The sequence below is a fragment of the Poromitra crassiceps genome (assembly GCF_964638095.1).
Source record: "Poromitra crassiceps genome assembly, contig: HAP1_SCAFFOLD_130, whole genome shotgun sequence".
Classification (NCBI taxonomy): domain Eukaryota; kingdom Metazoa; phylum Chordata; class Actinopteri; order Beryciformes; family Melamphaidae; genus Poromitra; species Poromitra crassiceps.
Window position 1 is genome coordinate 386,482 of NW_028152231.1, and position 13,828 is coordinate 400,309.

A 13,828-nucleotide genomic window follows, 5' to 3' on the forward strand; every position below is an offset into this window, starting at 1 on the left:
GTATTTAGATTTAGCAGATTATTGAGTGTTGTTGCTGTACAAGTTATGATGTTTGTTGCTGCTTTCTTAGCCAGTTCTCTGTTGAAAACAATATTTTGTTTGCAAAGTAGCTATGTGTTTAAAGAAAGGACAGGGCGATAGATTTATCCAATTTTGAATATCTCTCCCTCTGTTTCTTTCATTATTTTTCAACTCGCCGCTGACCATCTTATAACGTCTTGAACTAAACCCTCGTCCTGCCCCCCTCCTCTTCCCTTCCTTCAGGAGGAGTTGATTGAAGTGGTGGTGATCCCCCAGCTGAGTGGGATAGCTGAAGACCGGGACCTGGCTGTTAGGAAACAGGCCACGCAGCTCCTGGTGGACCTGGCCGAGGGCTGCAGCACACACCACTTCACCAGCCTGCTGGACATCATCGAGCGGGTACAAGAACACCGACGCGTGTCTCGCATTCACCTCCACTCGCTCAACATCTCCCTTTTAGTGGCTGTCGAGTGTAACTGTGGGTGAGATGTCTTTGCTCTCTTGTCTAGGTGGCCAGCCGTTCTCTGGTGTGCTCGGGTTCCCTGGAGGTTTCCGAGAGAGACCCCACAGTAGAGTCTCCTATGGAGGACATCAGGACCGCTATACTGGGCCTGTTGGAGATCCTACAGGTACACACACACAAAGACTTGTGCCTAGTTCACATGTAGCCGCTCCGAGGCCCTCGACCAGGTGTTTTTTTTATAGCTCTGCGTGAGTGACGAGAGTTGGTCTCACTGACCCGACAGGAGGAAATGGGATGCCTGTAACTACCGCTGTAAAGAGCCCGGGTACTGTGTGCTGACCCACAACCAAAAAACAAATTTAAAAAGCATTTAAGTAGCTGTGCAAATCTTAGATGTTTACTAAGATCATTCTATTATCTATTGAAACCCGGAATAATATTTGAGATAACGGTAAACTTAAGAACTCTGACGTAATAAATCTCTTACTTCGAACCAATTGTGAAGAATCGCTCCTTACGTTGTACGAGGGAGCACGGTGGCTCAGTGGTAGAGCTGTCGCCTCGCAGTCAGAAGGTCCTGAGTTCGATTCTCTCCTGGGACACTGTGGGCGCTGTGGTTGTGTTCCCCCCCATATCTTCAGTGCCTACTGCCCAGGTGGGGTATCTCGTCGTAAGGGCCTTTCTGTCTGTGTGGAGTTTGCATGTTCTCCCCGTGCTCCCCCAGGGGGGTTCCTCCGTATATAACCCCCCCCCATTAAAAACATGCAGAAGATCAGATCGTCATCGTCATCCGACCAGTGACGACAACATCCGAAGTCGGTCCCCGGGCGCTGTACGAGAAAGCGACCACTGCTCCTGGCCTGCCCTCCGGAGGAAAGGACAAAGCCAGGATGGGTTAAATGCAGAGGACAAATTTCACCGGCCACCGTCAGCATGTGTGTGTTGTGGCCCTCCGTGCATGTGTTGATTGTAATCGTGTGACAATAAAGACGGGCTTGTCCGTCTGAAATCGTTTTTTAAACGAGCGTGTGCTAGAGAGAATGAAGCCGGTGTGTTTGTGGACTCGTCGGGGATTCTCCTGGTGAAATATCTTGTATTATGTGCGATCCCCCGTCGCAGCTCAGTCACATAGTGTGAAGCAAGTTGTGTAGTAAAACTCTCGTAACGGACAAGCCCGTCTTTTATTGTCACACGAACACCACAACACATGCATGCGGCCACAACACACTCATGCTGACGGTGGCCGGTGAAAAGGCATGTCCTTTCCTCCGGGGGGGCAGGCCAGGAGCAGTGGTCGCTTTCTCGTACAGCGCCCGGGGACCAACTTCGGATGTTGTCGTCACTGGTCGGATGACGATGACGATCTGATCTTCTGCATGTTTTTAGTGGGGGGGTTATATACGGAGGAACCCCCTGGGGGAACACGGGGAGAACATGCAAACTCCACACAGAGAGAAAGGCCCTTACGACGAGATAACCCACCTGGCCAGTAGGCACTGAAGATATGGGGGGGAACACAACCACAGCTCTCACAGTGTCCCAGGCGAGAATTGAACTCAGGACCTTCTGACTGTGAGGCGACAGCTCTACCAAACCCGTCTGTGCGAGCCATAAGGGACCAGATTCACAAAAGTGCTCACAAAATAGATCTTAAAAATGCAATGCATTGATTGAATGTCATGTGCCAATGTAGTGTTGATGTCTGTCCTTAAAGCAGAAAACGCGCTGCAACGTCAAAGCCTGCGCCGTATGCGCCGAGGGCTGCGCTGCAGCCGGGCGAGCCTACCGGCTCCCCGAAAATGTGACTCGACACAGCTGATGTGAACAGCGCCAGCATAATATAATGTAGATGTAGAATACCAGCAGAGAGTGAAAGCTATTAGCAAGTATATGCACTACATTCTCTCCTTGGGCTAACTTCTAGTCTTGAAATCCTAGTGAAATCACACAATTGACTCATTTAGCTGAGGACTCCCCTGTGACCTGTGACCTGTGACCGCCTCGCTGATGTTCCAGTATCTAGTGTCCCGAGCCGAGGCTGACGTTGAAGCATGTTTCTCACTTAAGAAGGCTCTTAAGTGCAATTCCCCAATATTTTCCCTAAGTTTAATCTTACTTAGGAACTTTTCAAATGACTCCTACCTTGCAACTGCAATGTAAACATGCACAAAAGGCCAGATAATTCAGCATGTTTGACTCAGACTCTGTCTGCTATCTATAGCAATATAACCTTTGTTGGTTTGAAAATTGAAATCCACTCGTGCAAACCGAAGACGGTTTTGTGAGTCCATCCGCAGAAGCGTTGAATGTAGCGTGAAATGTAACATTGCTGGCTGATAAACCCACAACTCTTCCACCTCTCTCCTCACAGAGCAAACTGTACAGTCTACCAGCCAGCCACGCTAGTCGTGTTTACGAGTTGCTTATCAGCCACTTGCAGCTTCACTACAAGAACAAGTACTGCTCTGCTATCGCCTCCAGCATTCGACTACAGGTAGGTGCCAGGTGTTTGTTTTCAGGTCTCCATGACCGCGTTTGTCTTGTGTAGGTCCGTCCCTCCTCCCTCCGTTGATTACTTCCTGCCATTCTTTCTCCCCTCCAGGTGTTTGACTTCTTCCTGATGATGCGAGCAGATTCTCTTCACCGGCTGGGGGTCCCCAACAAAGACGGAGCCATGAGGTTCAGCCCGTACTGCTACTGTGACATTGGGTAGGGACGCAGGCGCGCGCGCACACACACATATACACACACACACACACACACACACACACACACACACACACACACACACACACACATACGAACACACACACACACACACACGAACACACACACACACACACACACACACACACACACATACGAACATACGAACACACACACACACACACACACACACACACATGAACACACACACTCGCTCACACGCACTCGCACACACACACACACACACACACACACACACACACACACACACACACACACACACACACACACACACAGATGGGTAGTACATGGGGGGGATGGGGGCATTAAAAATCCTTTGGGAGAAGATCTAAAGGCCACAGAAGTACATATGGAAACTGCGTGTGAAAAACGCCTGTTGAATCTTCTTGTGCCGTACCACCACCCAGGAAAAAGAAGCATTTCCTCAGTAGAACAAGCATGCTCTTTACTAGCACTCTTAAATAACCACATCAGCTTTTTGGTCATTAAATTGAAAATAAAAAAAATATTTATGTGTTTTTTTTTTTTTATCTTGTCCGCAGTTATTCCTCACTCCCAATAATTAACTTCTTTGCCTTTGATCAGTCCAAATCAAATGGAGTGTTCCTGGAGGCTGCGTTTTGCTCTTATCAGCGATGTTAGTATCAACTCCGGCTCTTACAGTCAAAGCCAGGGGCCGTATCTACAAACATTCCCAAAGTCCTCTCTTGCCTAAAATTCCCGAGCAAGGAGCCCTAGCTTAGGAGAGATGTAGGCAGACGTGGGAAAAGTACACACATTCTTTACTTGAGTAGAAGTACAGTTACTTGTCTAAATAAAGACTCTGGTAAAAGTAGAAGTACTGATTCAACTTGTTTAATCAAGTAAAAGTACAAAGAAATTACAGGCTCTGAAATGTAATGAAGTATAAAAGTAAAAACGTATTTCTGTTTCTGTGCAAAGCTAACTGAACCTCACGTCATATTAAGATTAAAACAGAATTTCTGGGGTGAGGACTCTGGAGACGTTGAACCGAGCACACACAGACACACTCCAATTAATGCTCTCCAAGTAGTAGGATTGGCTACAGGTGGTGTATGCTGCTGGTATATAATCTATGCTCCTGGATTTGTTTGAAACAGTCACTGAAGAACTAAATCTAGGAAATGAAAATAAATGAACTGTCAGTCCTTCAAGTCAGTTTTTGTGGAGCACGAAGTCCTTCATCACTTGTGGTAGTGGTAGGGAGTGGACTTGGTTCAGGCGATGTGTGCCCAGCACTTGGCGGATCCGGGTCCGACACACGTGGGCCAGACTGCGAGGACATCTCTTGGCCTCCAGAAAGACCCTGAGAGCCTCAGGATCAGCCCATTTCTCCAGCTGTGCCTGCTTTGTGGTCACCAGGGCCGGGTCAGCACCGTGGTCCAGCAGCAGCTGGACGATGGCCGTGTTGCACCTGTTCCACAGCACCCACTCCAGCAGGCGAGGAGCCACGTCACGGGTCAGAACGCCAGCAGCCTGGAGCAGCAGGCGGAAGCAGTCCAGGTGTTTGCGTTCAGCACTGACGTAGAGAGGGGTCAGGGTGTATGAGCCGCGTATGATTCTGTTAGGGTCGGCCCCGGCTTCCAGGAGGATCCGGACACAGTCCAGGTGACCGTTGTACACGGCAGAGAAGAGAGGCGTGAAGTTATCCTCATAAGCTGGGTCTACCTGTGCTCCCTGTGTGATCAGGTAGTGCACACAGGCAGCATGACCCCGCCAGGCTGCGTACCCCAGAGGGGTCCACCTCCTCCACCTCCTACACCTCACATGCACATAAAGACACTGCTCATTGATCTGCCTTCTGAAGTGGTCTCTCTGCAGCAGGCTCCTCAGTGTGTCCAGGTCTCCTGCCCTGACGGCATCATAGAGCTGTGTGTCACCATGGCCTGCTTGAACAGCCATTCCTTCAGATGTGTCACTGTACCACACTGACTTGTATGCTGTGTCTCAAACAGAAGGCAGTATCAGTGTTGCCAGGTAGGAAATGTTATTCTAATGTAATGTAATTATCGTACCTGAGGGTCAAAATTATTGTTTTGGAGGGAAATTATCGTACGCGAGCAGCAGCTTCTTCTTCTTATGGCTTTCCGGCAGACTGGATTCCTAGCATCTTCCACCAGCCAGGAAGGATTTATGACATCACTGATGACCTCACAATTGCTTGAGTGACATCACTGATGACATCACAAATGCTCGAGTGACATCACTGATGACATCACAATTGCTCAAGTGACATCACAATCCCGATGTATGACATCACTGATGATGTCACGAACAGACACAGCCCCCAAAATTGTGACTAACCACCGCCCGCCCACTTATGGCAATTTTAATTAAAGTAGCAATCTCGCACGTTCGATTCCTAGCGTGCGAGATTGGGGGAGGGGGATTGCGGGAGGGGGATTGGGCCAGCCCCGATTCCAGCTGGCCTTGCATTCCCAGCTCGGCCGCTGCATGGCCTTGCCCGCAGCTCGGCTGCTGTGTGGCCAATGAGAGCAGCATTACTGATGATGTCAGATTTACGACATCACTGATCATGTCATGAGTGGGATTTATGACATCACAGTGGGACAGACAGAGAAACAGACAGAGACCTAGCTCCCATTTATATACTGATGATGATGATGATGATGATAGCACTCCTTCCATATAGTTTCTTCCCTGACGTAAAAGCAGTAGACTAGTAAACCCTACATGTCACTCAAATAAAAGTACAGACTTTTGGAAGCACTAACGTGTATTGTTCTTCAAGAAAATGGACATAATGCTAGTAGGTCACACACACACACACACACACACACACACACACACACACACACACACACACGAACACACACACACACACACACACACACACACACACACACACACACACACACACACATATGAACACACACACACACACACACACACACACACACATGAACACACACACACACACACACACACACACACACACACACACACACACACACACCACTGTGTAAGAAAACTCAGGATGAGAGAGTGGCAGTGTGGCAGGTTGGGAGCCAGGGAACTCAAAATCCGGATGATTGCATAGAGTTTTATAATGTTGAATATTCATGATTATGTTAATACAGATAGAATCAAATAAAGCTCCAGGTCAAACAGCATAATGGTCATATGAACAAGACTGAACAACCAACGAGATGCACAATAAGAGCTGACCACATTCTTCATGAAGACAACAAGTTGTTATTTTTTTTTTTTTATCACTTTATTTCTCAGTTTTCACAGAAACACAAGGATATCACAAAATACAGTATGAAAACTTTTTCTTTTTCTTTTTCCCTCCCTCCCTCCCACCCCATGGGGACTGACAAAAAAACAAAAACAAAACAACAACAACAAAAACAAACAAAAGACAAAAAACAAAAAAAAACAAAAACAAAAAGTGCGTACAGTTATTTGGCTCATAGTAAACTACCTTTTCTCTGCTGTAATTAGACACTGTTCTCTCACAATTGGTCAATAATATATTTAATAAAGGGTTGCCATATGCTATTGAAATTATACTTAGGCCCTCGTACAGCCAATCTAATCTTTTCTAGTTTCAAAAATTGTAATGTATCTCTGATCCAGTGTTTAAAAGAAGGAGGGGCAGCCTGCTTCCAATTTAATAAAATGAGTCTCCTGGCTAAGAGTGTGACAAAAGCAATACAGTTGGACTGTGCCCTGGGGAGGTGATCGTCTTCACACTGGATGCCAAAGATGGCTGTTAAAGGATTTGGGTCTATTGGTCTGTCAAATATGTTAGACAAGGCTTCAAAAATGGAGGACCAGTAACCTGAGAGCTGTGGGCAAAACCAAAATGTATGAGCTAGTGTCGCAGGCGAGAACTTACACCTATTACAAGAATTATCAACTAACGGATACATCTTTGAGAGTCGGGCTTTAGACAGATGCAGCCTGTGTACCACCTTGAATTGAATTAGGCCATGCCTGGCACAAATCGATGAGGAGTGTATTCTTGAGAATATGTCTGACCATTCAGTATCCGTGAATTGTACATTCAGATCAGCCTGCCACGCCTCTCTCAATACATCAAGAGATGTTGTCTGCATAGAGGAAAGTTTATTATACATAACAGATATAATGCCTTTGAGAGATGGTACCACTGGAAATAAATCATCAATAGGTTGCGGTTCAGGAATTGTGGGAAATGAACCTGTGTGTCTACGGGCCCAATCCCGGGCCTGTAAATAACTAAAAAAATGTGTTCTTGGTATATTAAATTTAGCTCTTAATTGATCAAACGAGGCAAAAATATCCGTCATGTACAAATCCTTGAATGTGATAATACCCTTCTCACGCCACTCCAGGAAGGAGTCACCATCAAGTGAAGGGCGAAATTGATGGTTTGCAACAATCGGGGCACAGAGTGAGCCAGCCTGCCAGGCATAGTGCCTCCGCACCTGAGCCCATATACGCATAGACTGGTGGACTAAGGGGGCAGTGGAAGTGTATTGTGATACAACAGGCATTGCTGAATATAGTAAGGCTGGGAGAGATGTTGGCCGACAAGCATCAGCCTCCATCTGAACCCAGGCAGGAGACTCATCGTTAGCATAGGTTTGACGCCAAAACGCCATAGCTCGCAGGTTAACAAGTTGTTATTTTGCCAAAAGGCCACTTGGTCAATGTTGACTGTGGGATTTGGGCATTTGCACATTCCAAGATGTTGCTTTTAGAGTCGAATGTTCTAATGGTGAACCAGATCCAGTGTTCTTGAGTTTTAAGCACTCTTGCATGGCACCGTAACCCTGGCGTTACGTTTCTGATTTTTTCATTTATGTGATTAATTAGGTAGTTAATTCTGAACAATGCTGTTCATGCTACATACCAAATTAACCGGCTGAATATTGCGCATCGAACCATGTCTTCCTTTTTCAGATCAGATCAACACAACAGAAGTTATAGCTGTCTATGTACAAAGACAAAGACAACATTTCAGATTATTTGGCTTTTTCAAATGGCTTTTTGGAAATCCGCCTAGCTATCTCCCTACAAAAACCACTGCCAAATACTCATGTTTTGGTATTTTTTCATCTTCTTTGAGTTGGGATGTGGTAAGGCCTGTGGCTATGTCTCCATTGGGTTTCTAGCCATAAATACAACAACCACAGGTAACTGTTTACAGTCTAAAAGTGTTTTTTATTCTAGGCGAGAATCAACCACTGTGTTTGAGCTGATGTTACTCAGGGTCAGCAACACATAGAGTCATTCTGACAGTTGGAACATAAACTTCAAAGTCTTACCTTTCAGAAAAGGTCAGGCAGTTGTGTGTAACCCTAGCGGTTCAGCCACAGTAAGCATTTTAGTTTGGGTATGTCGTTTTCACCATTTTCTTCAGAAATAGGTGGCTTTAGAAGAGGTTAAAGGGTAAATATGGGTCAAAGGTTACATATGACGCGAGCGTATAGTTATGTTGCTGAGTGTAGCTACTTCTCCGTTTCTTCCTCGATGCCACAGATCTGCAGCAGCTGTGCATGCGTTGTAAAAAAACGTTCAGTTGAATTCAGTTGGCTGAAGTTATGCTGCATGAAAACTGCTCACTGTTACTTGTGTTTGTTGCAGGGAGCCAGAGAAGCAGCGTGTCAGTGAGAAGAAGCCCACAGGCACAGCGTCGCCCCCTGCTGGCAGCCCCGCTCCTCCCACCGCCCCTCCAACCTCCTCTTCTTCCATTCGTACAGCCTACCTGCCCTACGCACCTGCCTTCAGCGTCCTATTGCAGTGCCTAAAGATGGTACACGACACACACACGCACACACACGCACACACACTGATTATGTCCAGCTCACGAACCAAAAAAGTGGCATACCTGGAGTCATGATGCTCGATCCAGGAATCGTGGCATTAAGAATCGCGATCCTTTCAGAATCGATTTTTTGGAGCACCCCTAGTGATAATCCTGCAAAAGTAGCCGCTGCTGCTGCTTGTGGTGTGCATACTTTAATATAACTGATGCCTCAGCAAATGAGTTGGATACAGCACAGCCACACACTTGTAACTGAGCCTTCGTGTGATTCTCAAAGATAACGCATATGATCCACATTGTTCAATGTCTGATGTGACCCGTCTCTCTTGTAGGAGACAGACTGGAAGGTTTTGAAGCTGGTTCTGGACAAGCTGCCCTGGACCATCCAGTACAAAGTCCTGCTGCTCACCTCGCCTTGCAGCCTGGACCAGCTCTGCTCTACACTCTGCTGCATGGTAACACACATTAGGGCTGTGAATCTTCACTGGCCTCACGATTCGATTCGATTACGATTCAGAGGGCTACGATTCGATTCGTTCACGATTATCGATGCATCTCGATGCATCTCGATGCACCTTAAATCGATGCATCACTTTTTTGATTTATTTTTTCTCTTTCTTTTTTCTCACTTTCTTTTTTCTCACTGTGTGGCTACTTTTAAAATAAAAGTGCATTTGGAATTGCATTGTATTATGATCCATAATTAAAATAAACAACTGCATGTACTTCCATTATATTTGATTTGATTATTAAAATAATTAAATAATAATAATAATAATCGATTTTTGACATTTGTGAATCGATGCAGAATCGTGCACGTCCGCATCGCGATGCATCTTATAATCGATTATTTTTGACAGCCCTAACACACATGCATATAAACCCTTATACACGTGTACACTAGCCTGTGTACACGTCACCAACTGCTGTCTTTCTCACCTCTATGTTCTGTCTGTGTGTGTGTGTGTGTGTGTGTAGGTGACCGATCGTCTGATCTCTGAGCGTTTGAAGAAGACTCCAGATGGTTTTTCGCGTACTGATGTTCAGCTGGCGGTGGTTCCTGTGCTCACTGCTATCACTTCCTATCACAACTACCTAGAGCAGTCTAGACAGGTACACGCATGCACGCACACACACACACACACACACACACACACACACACACACAGACACACACACACACACACACACACACACACACACAGCTACAATACTTGGATCCATAAGCTGGAATGTGGTTGGCTGTGTTGTTGGTTGTGGTTTTGGTTGATTTTCTTTGTGTTTGGCTGCAGAGAGAACTGGTCCAGTGTCTGGAAACCGGCCTCATCTACCGCTGTGCCAAGCAGTGTGTGGTCGCCTTGACCATGTGCACGGTGGAGATGCCTGACATCATGATCAAGCTCCTCCCAGCTCTTATCGTCAAGCTCACCCACATCTCGGCAACCGTTGCTATGGCATCGCCTATGCTCGAGTTCCTCTCCAGTGAGTGCAAACGTTTTTTATAGAATTTATATCAACATTTATATGTTCATCATCATGGTCAGTTACATTATACTTTTAGATGCGTCCTTGTTACCTCCGCCAAACAGAGTTGGCCCGGGAGGTTGTGTCTTCATTAGAGCTGGGCTCGGGCTGAATTTTCCTTGCCGAACCCGACCGAGCCCGTCACATTATTAGCCGAGCCCGGCCCGGCCCGGCCCGACAGGTGTCAATTGATAATCTATCCGAGCCCGGCCCGAACCCCCTCCCTGATTTTTTTTCCCCCCACGGAGCGCAGCAACAACAGCAACAACAGCAAATAGCAACCAGCCTAACAGCCCTATATAATCCCAAACCAAAATCAGTCCTCGTAATTCAAAACAGTCAATGATTAATACGTAATGTACAAAGCAAAGCACCAAACAGCCTAATTCGTGCGTGCCGTGCACTCACTGCCCACACACAATCCCACATCGCTGAAAGAAGTACTGCACGGTGTCGGCGACACCAGCGCTGAGCCGCCACGCAGCTGACTCCGGGCAGAGCAGCAGAGTGCATTGTCGATCTGGGCGTGTTTCATTCGATGCCTTCAGGTGCTTTCATTAACGTAGTAAATTAGCTCAGGGGCTGATGATGGATATTATTTGAAGGCAAAAACAAGTGACTGATTACGTGACCGAGCCCGGCCCGAACCCGAACGCGACTTCAATGTTTCTGTCCGAACCCGGCCCGTAAGTCGGGCCGGGTTCGGGCTCCGAGTCCGACGGGCCGGGTAGCCCTGCTCTAGTCTTCACCCCCGTTAGAATGGTTATGTATTGTCTGCTTGTTATGCTTTGAACTCTGTAGCACTCTGAGATTCTTTGTGAATGAAAAGTGCAGTACAAATAAAATGCATCATTATTATTATTATTATTATTATTATTATTATTATTATTATTATTTATGTACGAAACTTTGTAGAAAGGTTGGAAATGGGCCGACTTAGAGGTGATTCACTTTTCTACACCCACTGGCCAAAAGGGGGCGTGGCATTGGGTGTATCCAATCACAAAAAGGCACCTCACTTCCAAACCGTTTGACGTGACACCACAAAACTTTGTAGAAAGCTTGGTCATGTGCCGAGGACGAACTGATTCACTTTCCACACACCCACTGGCCAATAGGGGGCGTGGCAATGGGCGCGGTCAATCACGAAAAGGTGCCTAAGTTCCCAAACTGCCCTCTAGTTTGTCATTGTGTCATGAGAACATGTTTCCATTGTAGACTGAAGCGCTAAACGAGAACGTGTCTGGTTGTTTTTGTCTCACAGCTCTGGTGCGCCTGCCCCATCTGTACGCCAACTTTGTAGCAGAGCAGTATGTTAGCGTGTTTGCCATCTCTCTGCCCTACACCAACCCTTCCAAGTGAGTACACTACACAGACGCACAAACGCATCGCACCTACATCACCTACACCTACACCTACATCCACACAGACACAAAGATGGACGCCGACCTGCTAACGTCCGCTCTCCCATTCCTCCCCAGGTTCAACCAGTACATCGTGTCCCTGGCCCACCATGTGATCGCCATGTGGTTCATACGCTGTAGACTCACCTTCCGCAAGGACTTTGTGCAGTACATCACTAAGGTGTGTGTCAGTATGGGGGTTGTGATGTTGAATGTTGATCTTAAATACATTTGATATTTGCCCTAACTTTTTTTCTCTCCTTCCATCTCTCCCCCACCAGGGTTTGCGTTCCAATGCCCTGCTTCCATTTGACGACGGTCCCGAGCAAAGTTCGTTTCGGGCTCGAAGCACCAGCCTCAACGAAAGGCCCAAGAGGTAAAACGCACATTCCACACAAAGCTAACACCTGATGACGCACCGACTCAACCACACCACATATGAAGTGACCATTCGGCCGTTATTCTGGAAGACGTTTTAGGGTTTTGTCAAAACCAGGTAACACGGACTCGGCATGACTGCTATTGTGGCGTGATGGTTGAACCGATTCTCCTCTCAGGTTGCCATGGTGATGATTCTTTCTGTGTATTTATTATTTCTGTCTTTTTTTTCTTCTTTTTGACATTTTGAAGGTTGTTTTTCTGCCAGGATTTCTGTTGTTTTAAATCCACCCATCCTCATGTGAATAACAGAGCTTGTACTCATCCTCATGTGAATAACAGAGCTTGTACCCTCAGAGAAGACACGGGGAAAGAAGTTCAGGGTGCGCTCTCGTTTTGTCACCTGACCGTTATAATGACACCATTAACACACACGTACACAAACAGAAATACAACAGCTTTTCTCCGCAGGGTCACGTTCTCATCTCTAGATGGTGTGAATGTCTGTTGAAACTGTGTGTTAACCCCCCTAACTAGGGCTGTGAATCTTCACTGGCCTCACGATTCGATTCGATTACGATTCGAGTACGATTATCGATGCATCTCGATGCATCTTAAATCGATGCATCACTTTTTTCCGCAATACATGATTTATTTTTTCTCACTTTCTTTTTTCTCACTGTGTGGCTACTTTTAAAATAACAGTGCATTTGGAATTGCATTGTATTATGATCCATAATTAAAATAAACAACTGCATGTACTTCCATTATATTTTATTTGATTATAAAAAATTAAAAAAAAATTATTTTATTTTATTTTTTAAATAATCGATTTTTGACATTTGTGAATCGATGCAGAATCGTGCACGTCCGCTTCGCGACGCATCTTATAAATCGATTATTTTTGACACCCCTACCCCTAACACGATGCAGTCAAAACAATCCAAACGGCCCCGTCTTAAATACGCAGCCTCATCTTTAAGTGTGGATGCATTGTCAGCCACAGGCCCGACCAGGCACACCTCATAGAGCCAAGTGTTCTTGTAACTGATACTGTTTGAGACCAAGGTGACCTCTGGATGGGCCAGTCCCTCGATGTTACTCTGCCTCCCCCCTTCCAATTCCTTCTGTTTTGCCCTTTTTTGCTAATTCAGCCTCCTTGCTCCTCCTCTGTTTTGCTTTTTCTTGTGTCTCAGATATATCATTTCAGGAAATAGTCGGTTCTGCCTCGTGGTCTCGGCCTTTCCCCCCCTCATGTCCTCGCAAAATTGATTTGGTTCTCCCCACTTTTTTCTAACCCTTGAAGTCCCCTTTGAGTATTCCCATATTGTGTAATCATTCTGTTTAGCTCGTGATCTGTCCTTGTGCTGCTCATAGCCTTCTGTTGGGCTGGAGTGCTGCATGCCAGATCTCTCTCGCACACACGCGCGCGCACGCACACACACACACACACACACACACACACACACACACACACACACACACACACACACACACACACACACACACACA

At 46.3% G+C, this 13,828-nt stretch overlaps 1 protein-coding gene across 2 annotated transcripts in view; it reads left to right on the top strand.

Annotated features, from left to right (window-relative positions):
* The window catches only part of LOC310800898 (tuberin-like), a 52,603-nt gene that overhangs the window by 13,490 nt on the left and 25,285 nt on the right, over positions 1 to 13,828 (top strand). For both annotated transcript variants that reach the window (XM_083664783.1, XM_083664782.1), the window contains 11 exons: positions 265 to 420; positions 531 to 650; positions 2,856 to 2,978; positions 3,087 to 3,193; positions 8,831 to 8,999; positions 9,344 to 9,466; positions 9,990 to 10,124; positions 10,304 to 10,493; positions 11,800 to 11,893; positions 12,017 to 12,119; positions 12,220 to 12,314. In XM_083664783.1, coding sequence (XP_083520909.1) covers positions 265 to 420; positions 531 to 650; positions 2,856 to 2,978; positions 3,087 to 3,193; positions 8,831 to 8,999; positions 9,344 to 9,466; positions 9,990 to 10,124; positions 10,304 to 10,493; positions 11,800 to 11,893; positions 12,017 to 12,119; positions 12,220 to 12,314 — 1,415 coding nt within the window. The remainder of the gene's footprint in view (positions 1 to 264; positions 421 to 530; positions 651 to 2,855; positions 2,979 to 3,086; positions 3,194 to 8,830; positions 9,000 to 9,343; positions 9,467 to 9,989; positions 10,125 to 10,303; positions 10,494 to 11,799; positions 11,894 to 12,016; positions 12,120 to 12,219; positions 12,315 to 13,828) is intronic.